The 23,076-nt window shown below is 43.4% G+C and overlaps 1 protein-coding gene across 2 annotated transcripts in view; it reads right to left on the bottom strand.

Annotated features, from left to right (window-relative positions):
• Positions 1–1,494: 1,494 nt before the first annotated feature.
• Positions 1,495–23,076, bottom strand: part of LOC309565055 (retinol dehydrogenase 12-like) — a 115,526-nt gene continuing 93,944 nt past the window's right edge. For both annotated transcript variants that reach the window (XM_082269804.1, XM_082269803.1), the window contains exons 4-5: positions 8,079–8,381; positions 1,495–1,853 (exon numbers count right to left, since the gene is read on the bottom strand). In XM_082269804.1, coding sequence (XP_082125930.1) covers positions 1,558–1,853; positions 8,079–8,381 — 599 coding nt within the window. In that variant the 3' untranslated portion in view covers positions 1,495–1,557. The remainder of the gene's footprint in view (positions 1,854–8,078; positions 8,382–23,076) is intronic.

Below are 23,076 nucleotides of genomic sequence, written 5' to 3'. Positions count from 1 at the left end.
TACTTCTGGTAAGAAGTTTGGACTACCACCGAGGTGTCACCTCACTTGATTTCATTTGTTCACATGTGGAAAGTGCCTTTTCACCAATAAGGCTCACTGTTTAGTGTTATCTGGTAAGAGGCTATTTCTTCTATTTCACCCTCACATATCGGTCTAAGATTAGCAAGATTGAAGATCCACTATTGATGGAAGCTTGATCTTTGGCTATTTGAGATTATCTGGATCAATTGGAGGACTTTATATTTTTTCACGATTGCTATAAATTATATGTTTTTGCATAAAGAATTTTCATATATGGTTTTTCACACTGTATGAAGATCACCATAATATTTGGGTCATCCCAGATGTCATATGTTTAATATTTATGATTGTGTTGAGCGCGCAATACCTTTTTTCACATTTATTCTCCCCATTTCAGTGCCGTCGCATAATTGTATGATTAGTGCACCCTATTTTCTTTCATATCCGGGGATATAGGACTTGAAGGGGTACTCGATTGTTTTGTGTGTATTTTGGAGTATATAACAATTGTACATGTTCAGTACCTGAGAGATCATTTAATTTAGATGTTTACTTTCAAATAGTTCTCTCTCAGGTACAGAGAAAACCATGGGGTGGGGATTACCCTGTAATGTTGAGTCGGAAACCCCCTGCAAGGGCTGTTGCATAAAAAGCCGTGTGTGGCCTCCAATAAACAAGTTCACCTTAGCTTTCAGTCTCGAATAATTTCCCTGGGGGAAAGCTATACCTGCTATATCACTACTATACCTGCTTCGGATTATCGCTATTAGGAAAGTCTACTTGTTATTGCTACAAAGACCAGAGTTACTACAGCATAACTCGCTACTAGGGGGGGAAAAGGACATCTCTAGCAGCAAGACCCGTGTTACTACCCGGGTGGCCGCCACACCTATTTTCGAATTTCAGCTTTATGTGACAACCCATTTCTGGTAAGTGTATTTTTTTAAATTTAGTTTAATTTAAAAAAAATGATAAGGTTTGTACATATATTTACCTGGAAATCCTTTCATGCACAGCTAAATATTCACCACTACAAGTGTCAAGTCAGATAATGTATTGTGGGTTGTATGCTCAGACTTTTATGTGTGTAATTTATTTAAAATCATCCTTAGTAGTAGGAAGCAAAGCAGTTTTCACACCTCTGTGAGTGCTGTAATGACAGGTCTTTGCTGACATGAATTTAAGTACTTTAATAACCAATCAAACTTGCTTTGAACGAACAATGAAAATAACTATTCATGCAATTTTATACATCGTATAAATAAATTAAACACAGTTAAAACGCAGAGTTCCACAAATCTGGGTGTTCGCTCTCTGGTGTAGAATATTTTCTTGTCTTATGTCAGAGACATTGTTTTTGGTGTTTGTGTCCCCACTGAACACATCTACCCACTATCTGTTTTGCTGACCAATGCCACGGAGACCGAAAGTGATGGAAAATTAAAAAAAATCCTGAACAGTTGGCATTCAGGAAAAAAAAAATCCACACTAAAAGAGCTGACATTCAGTTTTTGCGGGCCCCTGATAATGTCAATGCTATCGTGTTCTTGTAGCTAAATGTTCCCTTGGAGAGGAGGTAAGACCAACCATTGTTTCACTTGCTTCCCAAAGCTTTTTAGCAATTCCACTGTCCTGTGCATGTGGCTGCAACTTGCATGGTTTACTGTCTGAGAAATAACCTCCATTGTGCTGGAGAATGTCATCAGATACAGCACAATATATTACAGTCTGAGCAGCTGCCTGGCAGGAGATGAAGAACATGGATGTGAAGACATACATCACTATGCGGAACAGGATTGAAAATTGGGACGTCCACTCGTCAACAATATAACCTGTAAGAGAAAGGGAAAACAATTATGAGAGCTATCTTTTAACATATGCAGAGATGACTCAATTATTAAGGCTCAAGCCTGGGCATGGTGATTCTTTTGACGGCTTCATTTTTTTTGCCACAAGTTTTTAGAAAATGTGGAATGAAAATGTATTTTTTTTTTTTTTTGTACACAAAGTTGTCAAGTTAATAAGATATTTCTATCACACAACATAGGCATACTTAGAATTACATCCCAAAACACATTCTGTTACTCCTCCCAAGTACGGGGAGACTTTTTCACAGCATAGCCACACGAGAGACCCAAAATCCAAGGAGCATCTTTCAGGCTATCTGGTGGCAAAAATTATGCATTTATTTGCCTGACTACCCGTCATATTTGTGGACACTGAATGGTGTGCTGGTGATAGGAGACTCTGTGGCTGACTACAATAATAGAGTTCCTTCACATGTAAGGTGGGGTGTGGGGGGGGGGGGAGGGGTGAGGTGCTAAAACCTTGCTGTTTACCACTCACCAACCGCAACGCCTTTAGCTGCAGAGGCAGCTGCCGGGGGTGTACACATGCTGTGGCTGCAATAGTTTGCTTCACAACAGTGGAAAGAATTATATCCCCTGTCTCTTTTGGCAGGGTAGCGTCCACCAATCTTGTTTGTGGGTCCAAAGTGTTTAAGCAGGCACTGCCTTTCAAATGTTCTCAGAAGAGGGATACAAACACAGATAGCTCTTCAGAGAGCACCACACATGTGAAGAAACACAGGCCTTATGATGATACTGGGACTGCTGTGGTGGTGACTGGGGACACTGACTGACTAAGAAAAAAGAATAAAATGTTTCCTCAAGACAGAGTAAAGGAAAAAAAAATAATGGTATTAAATGATGAACTTGGATACATTATATTATGAGGGAACTGTACATGCATACATACATGAAAAAAGAAAACAGAAATAAAAACCAGACTGAACTTAACCTCCATTTGAAAAAAATGTGCAATGTGTCCCTAGATAAATGTATATTATATGAGGGGACCTGACTAAGTAGTACAACACATGTACCAGTAAAAGAAAATGACTTTATTAAACACTAAATCTAAAAATACAAAACGCCCACTATCCAACAAATAAAATAAAATCAAACCGGCTGCTTCAGAGGCAACTGTCACCCATCCTTGTGAGCAATGTTGGTAAATATACTTAAAATGGCTGCTATTGGCGCCAAAATGTGTCATGACGCAAAAAATGTCACAACACTGACTGGCTGCACTGGTCACATACAGTACTTTTACATACTGTCCCCAGCGCAAGTACATTGCCACTATGGCGACACTGTACCGCTGTGGCGGTGATCAGAGACAATGGCTTGTTGCTCGGATATCCCTGTATGTACATAATTGCCGCCACAGCAGTACAATGACACCATAGTGACACTGCACTTGCTATTGTGACAGTATGTAGCTATTGACCAGAGACACTGTGTGCTGCACTGACATACAGAGTCATCAGTTGAGTAGTCACTGTCTCTGATCAATAGACAGATCAGTGCAACGTCACCACATAGAAAAACACCCAACGTCTGACAGGCAGCAGCCATGCAACCTTTGTTTAAGTGTGATCCCTGTGACTGGTCACAGTGATCACATGGTACAGTACCAATTGGTCCTGTACCCTGCTCTGTGATTAGATGTGTCCGCGCTCACGGATATATGCTCTAGGGGCAACACAGGAGTGGCATCCTGCAACTGACAAAGCTCCTGTGTGACCATTTCAAAGTGGTTGTGAAGGTATTTTACCTTAATGCATTCTATATATGAAGGTAAAAAATCTGTGTGCTGCTCCCCCCCCCCCCAGCCCCTTCACAATTCAGCAATGTGCACAGGAGCCTCGGCTATCCCGGGTCTCTCTCCTTATTGGCTGACACACAGCAGCAGAGACACTGGCTCCCACAGCTGTCAATCACAGTTAAGTGAGCCAATGAGGAGAGGGCGGGTGGGACTGAGTTGTGGCTCCATGTGTATATATGCCTAGAACAGGGCTCAGGAGTAAGCATGCACCAGTAACTCCATAGCAAGTGACTCGCTATGAGTGAGGAAATTCTTTTCAGCAGTTGGTATGTTAAGGCTACTGTCTGCAGTGTGATCTAGATGAAATAGTAAGCACATCTAAAAAGGCATCTTGTTTTATCTTGAGTGAATCTTATCAGAGTCCCCCTTCTCCTGTGCACAAGGAATTCCAATGCAACTGACAGTGAACTGTGAGTTGTTGTGTTGCTCTCTATGTACTGTATAAAAGCAGTGTTTCTCAGGGAGTACAAATGGCTTGCTGAATTCCTTATTGTATTAGTTGATAATTAACTAATTATACATCAGCAGTAAAGACTATCATAAGGGGGTTCAGATTAGTGTCTTGTGATGTGCAGTGTGCATATAACACGGCATCTGGTTAACTAAAAATATGAGCAAAATTGTATACATTAGAACGGCATGATGTCTGCAAAATGTTAAACGCAATTGCAGCAATGTGTTGTACCTCCTGACTCCTCCCACCAGCCAGTGCAGAGCCAGAAATAAAATACCAGTGATGGGCATGGGACCTCTTTTCTCTTCAGTTTTAAGATACTAAAAAGAGAGGTGGAAGTGGTCCAAAGAGACATATGGACTTTCAAAAAACAATCATACTTACCTAGGTGGATACAGCATCAATTCTATGCTGCATCTGTCCCCCGCAGGCTCTGCAGTGAGAACTGAGTGATCAAACACTGCTGATCACTCAGTTCTCCCCCTCCTCTCTGAGCAATGAGCCATTACTGTCAGTCACTGTCTACTTTTTCTCCTCTCTAGCGCTTACTGGAGCACAAGGCTGGGGAGGGGCTGGCTCAGGTTAGAAGTGGATTGCTGAGAGGCTGGGCCAGGTACTGGTCCAGGCATCTGGGTGGATCCCGACCATATGGTCGGGATCTTTACCGAATCTGGACCAGCTGAGGACTTTAGCCTGCTGTCAGCTGAAAACGGGTCACAGGAGTGCAGAATGAAGAGTAAATAACTTTGGCCATACCTCTTTTCAGAGTATAAAAATTTAGATCGCTGTATACTAGGGTTCTGCTTTAAGGTGGGTGTCAGAGACAAAAAACTGGAAGTTAGGCATTTTGTCATAAACATTATACAGTGGATTTAAAAAGTCTACACACTCCTGTTAAAATGTCAGGTTTCTGTGATGCAAAAAATGGAGACAAAGATAAATAATTTCAGAACGTTTTCCACCTTTAATGCGACCTATAAAGTGTAAAACTCAATTGAGAAACAAACTTAAATCTTATAGGGGGGGGGGGGGGAGTAAAAATAAAAAACTAAAATAATGTGATTGCATATCCTAACTGGGGATGTAGCTGTGTTTAGAATTAGGCAATCACATTTAAACTTATGTTAAATAGGAGTCAGTACACACCTGCCATCATTTAAAGTGACTTTTATTAACCGCAAATAAAGTTCAGCTGTTCTGGTAGGTCTTTCCTGACATTTTCATAGTCGCATCCTACAGCAAAAGCCATGGTCCGCAGAGAGCTTCAGAGGGATCTCATTGTTAAAAGGTCTCCGTCAGGAGAAGGGTACAAAGAATGTCCAAGGCATTAGATATACCATGGAACACAGTGAAGACAGTCATCCTCAAGTGAAGAAAATATGGCACAACAGTGACATTACCAAGAACTGGATGTTCCTCCGAAATTGATGAAACGACAAGAAGAAAACTCGTCAGGGAGGCTGCCAAGAGGCCTACAGCAACATTAAAGGAGCTGCGGGAATGTCTGGCAAGTACTGGCTGTGTGGTATATGTGACAACAATCTCCAATATTCCTCATATGTCTGGGCTATGGGGTAGAGTAGGAAGATGGAAGCCTTTTCTTACAAAAGAAAAAACACCAAGCCTGGCTAAAATTTTGAGAAAACACATCTGAAGCCTCCCAAAAGCATGTGGGGAAATGTGTTCTGGTCTGATGAAAGCAAGGTTGACATTTTTGGCCAGAATTTCAAAAGATATGTTTGGTGCAAAAACAACACTACACATCACCAAAAGAACACCATACCCACATTGAAGCATGGTGGTGGCTTACTTCAGCTGGAACAGGGGTCTTAGTCAAGGTAGAGGGAATTATGAACAGTTCCAAATACCAGTCAATATCGGCAAAAAATCTTCAGGCTTCTGCTAGAAAGCTAAACATGAAGAAAAACTTAATCTTTCAGCATGACAACGACCCAAAGCATACATCCAAATCAACAAAGGAATGGTTTCACCAGAAGAAGATTAAAGATTTGGAACAGCCCAACCAGAGCCCAGACCTGAATCTGATTGAAAAGCTGTGGGGTGATCTGAAGAGGGCTGTGCACAGGTGATGTCCTCACAATCTGACAGATTTGGAGTGTTTTTGCAAAGAAGAGTGGGCAAATATTGCCAAGTCAAGATGTGCCATGCTGATAGACTCGTACCCAAAAAGACAGTGCTTTTTATAAATTCAAAAGGTGCTTCAACGAAGTATTAGTTTAAGGGTGTGCACACTTCTGCAACTGTATTTTATTTTTACTTCCCTTCACCTAAAAGATTTCAGTTTGTTCAACTGAATTTGTACAGTCTGTAGGTCACATTAAAAAGTGGAAAAAAAGTTCTGAAATGATTTATCTTTGTCTCATTTTTTTCATCACAGAAACCTGACATTTTAACAGGGGTGTGTAGACTTTTTATATCTGCTGTAAACTATTCAACTACACATAAAATTATTTTCACAAGCAAATTGTAATCAGTCTTAACCGCGCTGTGCGAACACAAAACTTGGAAACATTATAAAAACTGGACATCACATTGTTGCAGATTGAATATACAGAATTCCAACTACGCCACCAGACTGGATTATAACCAAGCAGTATGTGAATCATACTTTAAATCTGGTGCTAAGTTTTACCACTTCAATACCGGCACTTTCACCCCCTTCCTGCCCAGGCCAATTTTCAGCTTTTAGCGCTGTTGCATTTTGACAATTGCACGGTCATGCAAGACTGTACCTAAACCAAATTGATGTAATTTTTTTCCCACAAATAGAGCTTTCTTTTGGTGGTATTTGATCACCACAAGTTTTTTTCTTTTTTTTCTAAACAAATAAAAAAGACTGAAAAGTTTGAAAAAAAAAAAAAAAAAAAAAAGTTTTTTATGTTATACAATTTTGTAAATAGATACGTTTTTTCCTGCACTGATGAGGCCGCACTGACAGGCACTGATGAGGAGGCACTAATGGGGTGGCACGAATATGCGGCACTGATAGGCAGCACTGACTGGCAGCACTGATAGGTAGCACTGATATGCAGCACTGCTGGGCATTTATAGGCGGCATTGATGGGCACTGATAGGTGCCACTGATGGGCACTGATAGGCGGCACTGATGGGCACTGATAGGCGGCACTGGTGGGCAATAATGGGCACTGGTGGGGGGCACTGATAGATGGCAATGATGGGCACTGGTGGGCAGTACTGATGGGGAGGTCATTGGCGGGCAGCACTGATGGGGAGGGCATTGGCGGGCAGCACTGATGGGGAGGGCACTGGCGGGCTCCCTGAGCTCTGATTGCCATCCCTGGTGGCCATAGTGGGCATCCCTGGGGTCATGGGTGGACATCCCTGGTGGTTCTAGTGGCAACCCCCCTAATGATCTGCACTGGTAATCAATGCTCTGATTACCAGTGCAGACCCGCCCCACCCGTCAGGAGAGCCGCAGATCGGCTCTCCTCTACTCGTGCCTGTCAGGCACAAACTAAGGAAAGCCGATCAACGGCTCTTCCTGTGTACTATGTGACCAGCTGTGATTGGACACAGCTGGTCACATGGTAAAGGGCCTAGGTCAGTAGACTCTTTACAGAGATCGGAGATGCTTTGTGTCAGAGTGACACGCCGCAGCACCGATCGCCGCTCTGCGTGCCCCCGGGGGTGCACAGAGCGCATTATCCTGCCGCCGCAATATGACATCCGGTCAGGATAAGGCAACCACTTTCCCGCCGTGAAACGCCTATAGGGCGAGCGGGAAGTGGTTAAAGGTACCCTGTGCAGTCCTTGCATTAGAGTACTATCACCTTCTAAATGAAAAAGGAGCCCCAAAAACTAAGGCATTTATTGTGAAAATGTTTCAGAATCTTCACACTACATAAAAAAAAAAAAAAAAGAAGAAAAAACATAATAGAAAGTATTTCCTGACCTGGATGAACAGCACATGCAGATATGCCATGCCTCTCCACCTGTCGAGCCAATTCCTGGGTAAAGTAAACATTTGCCAGTTTGCTCCTGCAGTATGTAAAAAGTGGCACTATGTTGTAGTTAAGGTCTGTGAAGTCCAGCTTCTGATATTTGTGTATGTTAGAAGTGACATTAACGATACGGCTTGGTGCACAATGCTTGAGACGGTCCAACAGTAGATTAGTGAGAAGAAACGGTCCAAGGTGGTTGACTCCGAAACACATACTGAATCCGTTATCGGTCCAGTCCAGCAGAGCTGGTACTCCTGAAGATTAGAGTAAGAGTATAAAACAAACAAAAAAATGCAGCACAATTCATTGTAGAATGCTTTGCTTGCCTTTTTATTTAGTCTTTATTTTAGGTTTTATGCAGCATAAAAAAAAAGACAGCAAATGCTATATAAAGATGCATCATAAAGAACTAACCAGAAGGAAAAGAGCTGGAACACATTATTAAAAAGAGAAGTGTGGACTTTGTAAAAATACAAACAGCTATACTCACCTCCATGCTGCAGCTGTCCCCTGCTGGTTCTAAGCCTGAGAACTGAGCAACCACGTCACTGCTGATCACTCTGTCCTCCTGTAGCAGAGTGTGGTGACTGTCAGTCACCGCTCTCCATTCTGCCCCTAAAGTGCTCACTGGAGCACCAGGCTGGAGAGGGGTTTGGCACAGCTAGCTTTCTGTTCTCAGCCACGCACTGAGAGCCGAAGGCAGCCGTAAATTAGGAAGCTGGGTGGATCCTGATGATATGGTCCAGATCCTTTCAGAGCCTGGTGTGGCTCTGTGATATCAGCCAACAGCAGTCTTTACCCCGCTGTTGGCTGACTCTGGGTCGCAGGAGAGCAAAAGGAAGTGCACTCCTCTGACCCTGAAGAAGCTTTGGCCATACTTCTCTTTTAAATCAGGAAACCAAACACAAAGCTAATATTTATGTTACAAAGAGCTACTGTTCTGCGGCTTCTTTGCACAGTGCTGTGGCAGTTCATTGAGAACTACAAGCTGACAGCCGCAAAGGATGTCAGGGCTTGTAGTTCATTCATACACAGAGCTGTGTGAATAAATGATGTAGCCGTGTGGGCAGAGCCTCGCCCGGATTTTAAAAAGTGACAGCTAGTACTGGGAACTTCTCCCCATACTGCTGTCATGGGGGGGGGGGGGGGGGAGCCACAGCATTGGGAACATGTTACATGTTCCACCCTAAAAACGGGCAGAACATGGAAGATGTTCCTAAAGGTGAACTTATCCTTTAAAGACTGAAGTCAAAGATGTCGGTTTGAACTTTAGGCCCATTAATCGTTACAACACACAGGCTACAGGCAGGCAAAAATAAATTGCTGATTTTTCCTTAACTGAGCTATCCTTTCTATATCACTGTGATAAAGCTGTTCAATTATGTGACATCCATTAATTTCATCATCCTGCCAACCCAAGTCCTGATGAACACACAGTCGTAAAATGACTGCCGGCGTTGAATAAAATGATCAATGGGCTTATTTAATGAGAGTGCAATGAGCAATGGTGTGCAACATTCCATTGCACCCAACCAGATTTTAGCAATCTAGTTATAAAAGCTAATTTCTTGCTGGTCTCTGAAGGCTGCTTACTGCAAAAAATGATAACTGTACTCAAATGCACATCAAAATTCAAGTTTATTTTTTGTTCAGGCCCTTATTATTAGGAGTTACAGCTAAAAACTTATAAATGGTTTCTTCATAAACTCATTCTCTTTTTGTGCGAACATCTCATCCTCATTACCAAATGATAGGCCAAGGAGAAAATAGCCAGGACTGGCCATATTTTAGGCCTGCAACTAAGGTAATCACACTTAAAATTAAATAGTTTTATAAGCTGCAACATACAGTGCATCCTGAAAGTATCCACAGCGATTCACTTTTTCCACATATTATGTTACAGCCTTATTCCAAAATAAATTAAATTCATTATTTTCTACAGAATTCTACAAACAATACCATATGACAATGACATGACAACGTTAAAGAAAGAAAATTGTTTAAAATCCTTAAAAATGTATTAAAAATAAAAAACTAAAAAAAAAAATCACATGTGCATAAGTATCACAACCTTTGCTCAATACTTTGTTGAAGTACCTTTGGCACCAATTACAGCCTCAAGTCTTCTTGAGTATAATGCTACAAAGCTTGCCACACCTATTTTTGGGCGGTTTCTTCCATTCTTCTTCGCAGGACCTCTCAAACTCCATCAGGTTGGATAGGGAGCGTCAGTGCACAGCCATTTTTGGATCTCTCCAGAGATGTTCAATCGGGTTCAAGTCTGGGTCACTCAAGGGCATTCACCGAGTTGTCCTGTAGCCACTCTTTGTTATCTTGGCTATGTACTTAGGGTCATTGTCCTGTTGGAAGATGAACCTTTGCCCAGTCTGAGGTCCAGAGCGATTTGGAGCAAGTTTTCATCAAGCATGTCTCTGTACATTGCTGCATTCATCTTTCCCTCGATCCTGACTAGTCTCCCAGTTCTTGCTGCTGAAAAAACATCCACACAGCATGATGCTGCAACCACCATGCTTCACTGTAGGGATGGTATTGGCCAGGTGATGAGTGTTGCTTGGTTTCCTCCACACATGATGCTTGCCATTCAGGCCAAAGAGTTCCATCTTTGTTTCATCAGACTAGAGAATTTTGTTTCTCATGGTCTGAGAGTCTTTCAGGTGCCTTTTCGCAAACTCCAGGCAGGCTGTCATGTGCCTTTTACTGAGGAGTGGCTTCCGCCTGGTCCACAGAGAAACACTGGAGCTCTATCACAGTGACCATTGGGTTCTTGGCCCTTCTCACCTGATCGCTCAGTTTGGCTGGGCGGTCGGCTCTAGGATAAGTCCTGGTGGTTCAAAACCCCTTCCATTTACGAATTATGGAGACAATTGAGCTCATTGGGACCTTTAATGCTGCAGAAATGTTTCTGTACCCTTCCTCAGATCTGTGCCTGGATACAATCTTGTGCCGAGGTCTACAGACATTTCCTTGGACTTCATGGCTTGGTTTGTGCTCTGACATGCAATTTTAACTGTGGGACCCTTTATAGACAGGTGTGTGCCTTTCCAAATCATGTCCAATCAACTTAATTTACCACAGGTGAACTCCAATCAAGTTGTAGAAACATCTCATGGATGATCAGTGGAAACAGGATGCACCTGAGCTCAATTTGAGTGTCACGGCAAAGGCTGTGAATATTTATGTACATGTGATATTTTTCTATTTTTAATAAATTTGCAAAGATTTCAAACAAACTTCTTTCATGTTGTCATTATGGGCTATTGTTTTTACAGCCGTGTCCAAAATTTTTGAGAAGGACACAAATATTAAATTAAAAAGTCTGCTGCTTCAGTGTTATTAGATCTTTTTGTCAGATGTTACTATGGTATACTGAAGTATAATTACAAGCATTTCGTACGTGTCAAAGGCTTTTTTTTAAAATTACATTAAGTTTATGCAAAGAGACAATATTTGCAGTGTTGACCATTCTTTTTCAGGACCTCTACAACTAGCCCTGGCATGCTGTCAATCAACTTCTGGGCCACATCTTTACTGATGGCAGCCTATTTTTGCATAAACAATGCTTAGAGTTTGTCAGAATTTTTTTTTTTTTTTTTTTTTTTTTTACCCACCTCTTGAGGATTGACCACAAGTTCTCAATGAGATTAAGGTCTGGGGAGTTTCCTGGCCATGGACCCAAAATTTCGATGTTTTGTTCCCCAAGCCACTTAGTTATCACTTTTGCCTTATGGCAAGGTGCTCCATCATGCTGGAAAGGGCATGGTTTGTCACCAAACTGTTCTTGGATGGTTGGCAGAAGTTGCTCCCGGAGGATGTTTTTGTACCATTCTTTACTCATGGCTGTGTTCTTAAGCAAAATTGTGAGTGAGCCCCCTTGGCTGAGAAGCAACCCAACACATGAATGGTCTCAGGATGCTTTACTGTTGGCATGAAACAGGACTGATGGTAGCACTCACCTTTTCTTCTCCAGACAAGTTTTTTTTTTTCAGAATGCCCCAAACAATCACCAAGGGGATTCATCAGAGAAAAGGACGTTACCCCAGTCCTCAGCAGTCCAATCCTTGTACCCTTTGCAGAATATCAGTCTGTCCCTGATGTTTTCCTGGGGAGAAGTGGCTAGTTTGTTACCCTTCATGACACTCGGCCATCCTCAACAAGTCTTCGCCTACGGTGCGTACAGATGCACTCAAACCTGCCTGCTGCCATTCCTGAGCAAGCTGTCAATAGTGGTGGCCAAATCCCACAGCTGAATCAACTGTAGGAGACGGCCCTGGTGCTTGCTGGACTTTCTTGGGTGCCTTGAAGCCTTCTTCACAAATGCAGTGGAAATGTTTATGGGTTTAAGTTCATTCTTATGGCAAAGAGGGACTTTGCAAATAATTGCAATTTATCTGAGCACTCCTCATAACATTCTGGAGTATATGCAAATTGCCATCAGAAAAACTGAGGCAGCAGAGTTTGTGAAAATTAATATTTGTATCATTCATAAAACTTTTGATCTGGATTGTAGAATGTTGAGGAAAATAATACAATTAATCCATTTTGGAATAATGCTGTAAAATGTGGAAAAAATGAGGCGCTGTGAATACTTTCCAGATGCATTGAATGGTACATAAACTGATGATTTTTTTTTACAAAGGTAGCACAAAGTGCAAAAGGAAGTGGCCCATAGTAAGAAGATTTTAGTTTACTGAAGAAAGAGGAATATAAAAATAAAATTTCCTCTTTCACCACCTTGTATAACCAGAAAATACAGATGCTTTAACATTTTGTCTGAGTCTACCTTACAGGTCTTTTCTAGAGTACACAGCATGGCATAAAAAACAAAAAAGTCTACCGCTAAAAATGTTAGCCTTTCAATATAGCAATACATATTTTTTATTCCAAGATAATACACTTAATAGGAGACGACCATGAAATGCAGTTGTTCTAGATATAGTCAGTCATTCGCAACATAATCCACAGCTCCATCTAGTGGATATTATTATAAATGCAGCACACTTTGGTAGTCAATTTAATGAAATTAATTAATTCTGCGGAAGGCACAGTTGAAAAAGGTTTTCAATTAAAAACACATAGAAGATTCACTTGATTTAAAATGCTAAAGAATGCCTTTACACGCGTCTTCAGGGCAATTTCAGTACAACCTATTTTAAATGAATACTCTGAGGCAATTACTTCTTCTGCACCATATTTTAAAGTAACCACATTATTATGTACATTGGAATAATTAAAAAAAACATGCTACCGCATGCTATTATGTACTAAGGGTGTTTGTATTTAATGTATACGATATTATATATATACCCAAGAGCTTTCTGTTGAATCTCATATATAGAGACGAAAAAAAAAACAGCAACCAACCCATGACCTAAATTAATGTATAAAAACGTATGCAGCAGCACCAGGCACTGTTTCTTTATGTTCATTGTACAAATATTATGTCACACACTTAACTCCTTACGGGCGACAACTTCTTTTTTACACCCTATGCAGGGGCAACCATGCTTCCAACTCTCTTCCCGAATCCCCATTGTCACTATCTGCATCCACTTCCAACTCTCTTCCCGAATCCCCATTGTCACTATCTGCATCCACTTCCAACTCTTTTCCCGAATCCCCATCGTCACTATCTGCATCCACTTCCAACTCTCTTCCCGAATCCCCATTGTCACTATCTGCATCCACTTCCAACTCTCTTCTCGAATCCCCATTGTCACTATCTGCATCCACTTCCAACTCTCTTCCCAAATCCCCATCGTCACTATCTGCATCCACTTCCAACTCTCTTCCCGAATCCCCATTGTCACTATATGCATCCACTTCCAACTCTCTTCCCGAATCCCCATTGTCACTATCTGCATCCACTTCCAACTCTCTTCCCGAATCCCCATCGTCACTATCTGCATCCACTTCCAACTCTCTTCCCGAATCCCCATTGTCACTATCTGCATCCACTTCCAACTCTCTTCCCGAATCCCCATTGTCGCTATCTGCATCCACTGTCTGATCTCGGACTACAGTGCAGCGTAATGATGTAATTCGATCATGTGGCACATTCCCTTAGTGACTTTACACATCATTTATCATGTCACCAGCACCGCATAGTCTGCCCCTCTGCCTTGGCTGCTGTACACTAAATCATGCCAGTGTGGCTGCAAAGGGCACTCCCTCTTAGGAGACGTCCCATTGCAGGGAGAAATGTCATTGAATTCTGGAAGCTGTAATTTATACCCTATCCCTGTCCTGCCTAGAAGAGTAGAAGAACCAGATAACCCCACCTCCATGTTGTATTAACGACCTATTCAAAATGAGTGGGCTTCCTTAAAGTGGTTGTAAACCTCAGACATGAAAAATAAACAAAGCATATCCCTCTATAGCATGTACTTGTCTTAATTAAGAGCACTAGGTGTCATTTCTGTCTGCTGCCCTGTTCTGCTATCAACAGGAGTCACTTCTGACAAGTTTTCTGACACCAAGAGAAAAATGGTGACAAGGGGAGGGAGCTCCAGCACACAGCCTGTGATTGACAGCCTCAGCTATGTTCCTGTGCTGTGTGGAGGGGGTATGTCCTTTACCTAAAATCAGCTCACTAAGCTCTGCAGTGTGTTAACTTCAAGCGATTGGAATGTCTCTTTTTTTTCAATAAAAATAACAAACATGTTACACTTACCTGCTCTTTGCAGTTGGTTTTGCACAGAGCAGCCTGGATCCAACTTTTTCGGGTCCCTCTTCGGTGATCCTGGCTCCTCCCTCCCTTTGAGTGCCCCCACAGCAAGCAGCTTGCTATGGGGGCACATGAGCAGAGGCACAGCTCCCTCTTCATTGACTAACTGACTCTGACAGCAGTGGGATCCAATGGCACCGTTGCTGTGTCTTAGCCAATAAGGAGGGGAGTTGATGTCAGAAGCGCATCGGCCCTTGCGCTCCACGGTACGTTCTACCGGCTGCTCCAGCTAGTTAAGGCTGAGGTTAGATGCCGGTCTCGGATCACACGGGAGCCCTGGATCCATTGGATTGATGCCTTTGCCACGCTTGACCTCACCCATGTACCTCCATCTGGCATCTATGCTATTATTAGGGATGCATCGATCCGATATTCGCATCGGATTTCGGCCCCGATACTGGCAAAATAGCTGGATCGGGGATCGGTAAAATTTAGCAGACCCACAGGCCGATCCGTCGCTACTCTCCAGGCTTCTGACCCTCCCTCAATCACTTCAATAGGAGAAAAAAAAGCTTTTACTCATCCAATTCTACAGTTGCATGCATTCTTTCTTTCGGTATCCACATCACTGGCTGTGTGATGTGGACATCTCCTAGGTATCTGCCGATCCCGATCCGGAAGTATTATTTTGTTTTAAGCTCACAAAACAGTACTTCCGGATCGGCGATTTTACAAAGCAAAAGATCGGGATCGGGCCAAAAAAGTCGGATCGGTGCATCCCTAGCTATTATAGTGACTTATACTCACCTTGGAACACCAGGTGGAAGGAGTCCACTTATCGGGATCAGGAGAGTGGTGAGAAGCCCTAGGGCTCCCCTAGACTATAGGTCTTTCATGAATCTCTATATGTGTGACCTGGCTTAAACTTTTGAACTGAATCATCACTGTATCAGTAGCCAGGGGTGCCTTTATATTAAGCACAAGTGAGACCTATGTACTGAGGTGCCTTATGTTACTGTGTCTTGTGGATGTGGGTCGGCTGGTTCACCACCTGGACGAGGTGGCTTCATGTTATCAGCAGCCATGGTTTCAACATATTTATCATGAAGCACTCAAAAGGTCACAGATGACCCAATGTGATCCTGCATATTTAGTTCCTTTATACCGGCGCTAGCTTTGGAGCCATTTTTTTCAAGCCTCCTTTCAATTTGTACATCTGACTATTTCTGGACCTGCTGAGTTGATTCCACAGTAATGTGGACTTCTCCTACTGTGTGATGGATAGATTTTTCACAGTTTTTATATCTATATTCAAGGATTGAAGGCAGTTTACCGGTGACATGCACTTTGGAATGAATGAGGGCCGTATGAATGCTTTGTTTGTATCAATGCGGTCTGTTTGGTTTTATTGGTGTCTGGGCATTTATCCTATTTCCATGTGTATATACTTTTTTCATTAAAGATTTGTGATTTGCAATTTACACTGTAGTGTGTGCTCCTTTACAACTTCTTCCCCTTAGTGCCCCCTTCTCTGGGCAACCTTTGGGGGTTTTCCTTTGTCCAGAGTGTCTGCCCCAGTTGTGGAGGTACCCTGTCCTATTTAGGATGAATAGGTGAATTTGCAGTCCTTATACTGGCATATCAATTAGATGGTAAGGCCACTGTGTGTTTTCACATTTCTCCAATTTAAATAAGGAGGGGAGTCCCGGACAGCTGAGACATTTGCAGACAACGCTGGATCGAGAGAGAGCTCAGGTAAGCATTATGGGTGGCTGAGGAGGGCTGCTGCACACAGAAGGTTTTTTAGGCCTCATGCACATAGGACGTTTTTGGAGCTGCTGTCAACAGCGTCAGTCATTTTTTTTTTGCAGCTGCAGAACGCCCATCCATGTTATTCTATGGCCTCATGCACACATAGAGCTTTTAGGAGCTCCAAGTGGCATAGGCGTTTTACAGCTCCAAAAAAAAAAAAAAAACAGGAACTGTGCATTCTGGAGCTGCAGCGTCAAGCTGTAAAAACGTCTTATGCTGCTAAAGGCTGAAATACGTTTTTTTTCTTCCATTCAAAATCAATGGTTCCCTATGGGAGCCTATTAATTTTAATGGAAGGCGCACCGCAAGTTGGATCAGGATGATCTTGAGGGGGAACTCCACGCCAAAATGGGGAAAAACACGGCGTGGGGTTCTCCCCAGGTTCCAAACCAGGCCCTTCGGGTCTGGTATGGAATTTGAGGGTAGCCCCACACCAAAAAAATGGCGTGGGGTCCCCCCCAAAATCCATACCAGACCCTTATCCGAGCATGCAGCCCGGCAGGCCAGGAAAGGGGAGGGGACGAGCGAGCGGCCCCACCCCCCCTGGACCATACCAGGCCACACGCCCTCAACATGGGGGGGTGTGGGTGCTTTGGGGCAGGGGGGGCTCTGCACCCCCCACCTCAAAGCACCTTGCCCCCCTGTTGATGAGGACAAGGGCCTCATCCCCACAACCCTGGCTGGTGGTTGTGGGGGTCTGCGGGCAGGGGGCTCATTGAAATCTGGAAGCCGCCTTTAACAAGGGTGGCCCCCCCCAGATCCCGGACCCCCCTCCCTATGTGAATGAGTATGGGGTACATTGTACACCTACCCATTAACCCCATAAAAGGCAGTGTATGTAAATAATGACAGGAGACGTTATGAAAAGTTTATTAAAAATCTTCATCCAGTCTTCTCCGCTCCGGTCTTCTCCTCTCTGCTCTTCTCCCCTCCGCTCTTCTGCTCTTTTGCCTCTTCCTCGTCGGCGACGTAAGGGGGCGGGGCCTCCCGGTGATGTTACTGGTAGGCCACGCCCCTAATGGCTATATAATAAGCTGCAGAGACCGGCATAATCACCGAGGACAGCGTCGGAGGAGGACTTGAGGAGGCAAAAGACCAGAGGAGCAGAAGACCAGAGGAGCAGAAGAGCGGAGGGCAGAAGAGCGGAGGGCAGAAGAGCGGAGGGCAGAAGAGCGGAGGGCAGAAGAGCGGAGGGCAGAAGAGCGGAGGGCAGAAGAGCGGAGGGCAGAAGAGCGGAGGGCAGAAGAGCGGATGAAGATTTTTTAATAAACTTTTCAAAACGTCTCCTGTCATTATTTACATACACTGCCTTTTATGGGGTGAATGGGTAGAGGTACAATGTACCCCATACCCATTCACATAGGGAGGAGGTCCGGGATCTGGGAGGACACCCTTGTTAAAGGGGGCTTCCAGATTCCAATGAGCCCCCTGCCCGCAGACCCCCACAACCACCGGCCAGGGTTGTGGGGATGAGGCCCTTGTCCTCATCAACATGGGGGCAAGGTGCTTTGAGGTGCGGGGTGCAGAGCCCCCTCTGTCCCAAAGCACCCACACCCCCCCATGTTGAGTGCGTGTGGCCTGGTATGGTCCAGGGTGGTGGGGCCGCTCGCTCATCCCCTCCCCTTTCCTGGGCTGCATGCTCGGATAAGGGTTTGGTATGGATTTTTGGGGGGACCCCACGCCGTTTTTTTCGGCGTGGGGATACCCTCAAATTCGATACCAGACCCGAAGGGCCTGGTTTGGAACCTGGGGGGGGAACCCCACGCCGTTTTTTTCCCCATTTTGGCGTGGAGTTCCCCCTCAAGATTCTCACAGCGCAAGTCGGATCATCATGATCCGACTTGCGGTGCGCCTTCCATTCAAATCAATAGGCTCACATAGGGAACCATTGATTTTGAATGGAGGCAGAAAAAACGCTGCCAAAAGCTACGTGGCCAAACGTGCAATAACACAAATGGAAAAAGCTACTAAAAGCACGTTTTTACAGCTGCTTTTTCCTGGCGTCAAGAAACAGCTTTGGAGCTCGTTTTTAGGATGTCCTGTGTGCATGGAGCCTTAATGCACAAAATGCATTAAGATTAAAAAACCTTCTGCTTTCACACCCCCTTTTAGCTTATTCCCCTTTTTGTTATTACAGCTCAGAACTGTGATATAAATTCTGCACTTTAAACAGCTGTAGAGAAGAGAATATTGCAGATAAAACAGGAACAACTTATGTAGGTGGATTTGCTTCATCTCTGTATCACCTGGGGCCAGTCATTTTAATGGGCCTATGAAACGCAACACTCGTTAATGCTCATGCAGTAATGCACCACAACAGTCATAAAGGTCTGAATGTGACATTAACCACTTGTCAACCAGCCACCACAGATTATACGGCCGCAGGTCAGCAGGTTCCCGCGAATCACTGTACCTGTACAGCGGTCCGTGGGAGGGATCCTGGGGGCGGGTGCCCACTCGCCAGCGGGGAAGCCGATCCATGGGGCTGGTGGCCGTGATTGCTGCCGGGGACACCTGTAATCGCTCCCCATGAAGAGAGAACAGCAGTCTGCTGTCGTAAAAACAGCAGACCGTTGTTCTCTCAGGAATCAATACAGAGCTCCTGTGTTCCTCCTATTTAGGATCACAGGTCTCTGTATTGATTTCACAAACCCATCCCCACCACAGATAGAAAACACCCACTAGGCTCACACTTGACTCTCTGATCCCCTCTGTGTTAACCCCTTCTTTGCCAGTGTCATCATTACAGTAACAGTGCACATTTTTAGCACTGATTACTGTAGTAATGTCACTGGTCCCCCCAAAAATGTCAGTTAGCGGTCAGATCTGTCCACCACAATGTCGCAGTTCCACTAAAAATCGCTGATCACTGCCATTACACGTAAAAAAAAAAAAAAAAAAAAAAAAAAAAAAAAAAAAGACAAATCTTTCCCCTCGTTTGTAGGCACGATAACTTTTGCGCAAACCAATCAAAATACACTTATAGGGATTTTTTTTTACCAAAAATATGTAGCAGAATACAAATTGGCCTAAAATTATGAAAAAATTTGATTTTTAAATTTTGGATTTGGGAATGTTATATAGTAGAAAGTGAAAAATATATTTTTTTTTTAGAATTGTCGCTTTTTTGTTTATAATGCTCAAAAAAATAAAAATAAATTAAAAAAAAAAAAAAAAAAAAAAAAAAAAAAAAATCACACAGGTGATCAAATACCCCCAAAAGAAAGCTCTATTTGTGGCAAAAAAAGGACTTCAATTTTATTTGGGTACAGCGTCACACAGCCGCGCAATTGTCCGTTAAAGTAATGCAGTGCCGAATCGCAAAATATGGCCTGGTCATTAACCACTTTAAGACCTTTAAGACATTTGGGGGGAAAATCTTTCGGTCCAGAAGTGGTTAATGGAAGCTCAGAAATATCAATAAATTAAAAGAGTTTGCAATGTGGGAGTAATGATATCAAATTATATTGTACTAGACATTAAGCCTGTTAAATTAACGGGCGCTAGAACATATGTGATCAAACATTTGTAAAAACAGACTTGTTCCAGTAAGGCGTACTTTGCTACTAAAGTCAGTTTGCTTATAAATGTCCCTTTAATAGCGTTTCTATGTTCTGCAATTTTTTTTTTTACAGTAATGCACTTTATATTAAAAAAGAATAGCGTGCAAATGCAAAAGAAATTACTACCAAATCTGAAGAGAGTCCATAAATAAAAATGGGGGTTTGGTCCCACCATATGGACTTATCGTGCTCAAGCCCACTACTGCGTCAAAGTACCCCATTATCAGTGGGTCCTACACTATCCATGAAAAAGAGATGAATCCAGCCTTTCTAACCCTTGGAGATAATACTCCTTGCTGGGAGAGATGTGCAAATGCACTACAGGGGACTCCTCCTATATCCACTTGATGGTGGACACTGATTGAGTACAGGTGTGTGTGTGTGTGGGGGGTGGGGAGGGCTGCTCAACCTCGTAGTGCATTTGCACATCTCTCCCAGCAAGGAGTATTATCTCCAAGGGTTAGAAAGGCTGGATTCATCTCTTTTTCATGGATAGTGTAGGACCCACTGATAATGGGGTACTTTGACGCAGTAGTGGGCTTGAGCACGATAAGTCCATATGGTGGGACCAAACCCCCATTTTGATTTATGGACTCTCTTCAGATTTGGTAGTAATTTCTTTTGCATTTGCGCACTATTCTTTTTTAATATACATGTCTTTTGGTTCATAGCTGCAGCAGCTTTGGAAATACATGGGTATGCTCCCCCAAATTTTTTGCCTGTTTATTATGTATTCGGTCTGACCAGACTATCGAGGTTGAGCAGCCCTCCCCACCCCCCACACACACCTGTACTCAATCAGTGTCCACCATCAAGTGGATATAGGAGGAGTCCCCTGTAGTGCATTTGCACATCTCTCCCAGCAAGGAGTATTCTCTCCAAGGGTTAGAAAGGCTGGATTCATCTCTTTTTCATGGATAGTGTAGGACCCACTGATAATGGGGTACTTTGACGCAGTAGTGGGCTTGAGCACGATAAGTCCATATGGTGGGACCAAACCCCCATTTTGATTTATGGACTCTCTTCAGATTTGGTAGTAATTTCTTTTGCATTTGCGCGCTATTCTTTTTTAATAGTAATGCACTTACAGTGGTAGATTTCAATCAGACCATGTCCATTTAACAGCGTTTCTACAGTCGCAGATTTGCTTTGCTGAGTGTGGCAGTTCTTTTCTTCTGTTTAAATGATCCTTTTCCTGACAGAAACAGCTTTTTTCCTTTAAAAATTAATCATGGCTCTATTCGCTTTTTTTACCACAATAATTACAGTCAAAGGGTTTGCCAAGTATAAGTTTCCTCATGCAGTTCCAAGTATAAGTTTCCTCATACAATGTCCTTATAATATCTTTAAGTCTCTCCCTCATCAGCCTCCTTGTCCGACCTGTCACGCACTTCTGTTTCTCTAGCAATCCAATCTAGTGTCCCCATCGGAGGGCCTCCTTACATCAGTGTCCCCATCGGAGGGCCTCCTTACATCAGTGTCCTCATCGGAGGGCCTCCTTACATCAGTGTCCCCATCGGAGGGCCTCCTTACATCAGTGTCCCCATCGGAGGGCCTCCTTACATCAGTGTCCCCATCGGAGGGCCTCCTTACATCAGTGTCCCCATCGGAGGGCCTCCTTACATCAGTGTCCCCACTGGAGGGTGCTCCCTTACATCAGTGTCCCTTTATGTGTCCGGGTTAGAGTTCCCCTGTATGAGCCCCGGTTAAAGTGCCCCTGGTCAGAGTCCCCCTTTAATAATGCCGTCAGAGTCCCCCTTTAATAATGCCGTCAGAGTCCCCCTTAATAATGCCGTCAGAGTCCCCCTTAATAATGCGGTCAGAGTTCCCCTTAATAATGCCGGAGTCCCCCTTAATAAGGCCGTCGGAGTCCCCCTTAATAAGGCCGTCGGGGTCCCCCTTAATAATGCCGTCGGGGTCCCCCTTAATAATGCCGTCGGGGTCCCCCTTAATAATGCCGTCGGATTCCCCCTTAATAATGCCGTCGGATTCCCCCTTAATAATGCCGTCGGATTCCCCCTTAATAATGCCGTCGGAGTCCCCCTTTAATAATGCCGTCAGAGTCCCCCTTTAATAATGCCGTCAGAGTCCCCCTTTAATAATGCCGTCAGAGTCCCCCTTTAATAATGCCGTCAGAGTCCCCCTTTAATAATGCCGTCAGAGTCCCCCTTTAATAATGCCGTCAGAGTCCCCCTTTAATAATGCCGTCAGAGTCCCCCTTTAATAATGCCGTCAGAGTCCCCCTTTAATAATGCCGTCGGAGTCCCCCTTTAACCACTTAAGCCCCGGAGGATTTGGCTGCTAAAAGACCAGGGGGTATTTTGCGATTCGGCACTGCGTGACTTTAACGGACAATTGCGCGGTCGTGCGACGCTGTACCTAAACGAATTTGAACGTCCTTTTTTTCCCACAAACAGCTTTCTTTTGGTGGTATTTGATCACCTGTGCGATTTGTTGATCACGCGCTATAAACAAAAAAGAGCGTCAATTTTGCAAAAATAACAATACTTTTCACATTTTTTTATATGAAATTCCCCCCCAAAAAAAAGTAAAAATCAAAATTTTTTAACATTTTCGGCCAATTTGTTTTATGCTACATATGTTTGGTTAAAAAAAAAAAAAAAAAAAAAAAAAAAAAAAAAAAATCGCAAAAAGCTTATTTTGATTGGTTTGCGCAAAAGTTATTGCGTTTACTAACAAAGGGAAATATTTTTGTCATTTTTGTTGGTTTTTTTTAACGCGTAATGGCGGCGATCTGCAATTTTTTGCGGTACTACGACATTGGGGCGGACAGATCGGACCCTTGACTGACATTTTTGACACTTTTGGGGTTACCAGTGACATTTCTACAGTAATCAGTGCTATATATATATATATATATGCACTGTT

This window comes from Pelophylax lessonae (genome assembly GCF_965119305.1).
Source record: "Pelophylax lessonae genome assembly, chromosome: 1".
Classification (NCBI taxonomy): Eukaryota; Metazoa; Chordata; class Amphibia; order Anura; family Ranidae; genus Pelophylax; species Pelophylax lessonae.
This window is presented reverse-complemented; position numbering and strand designations above follow the sequence as displayed.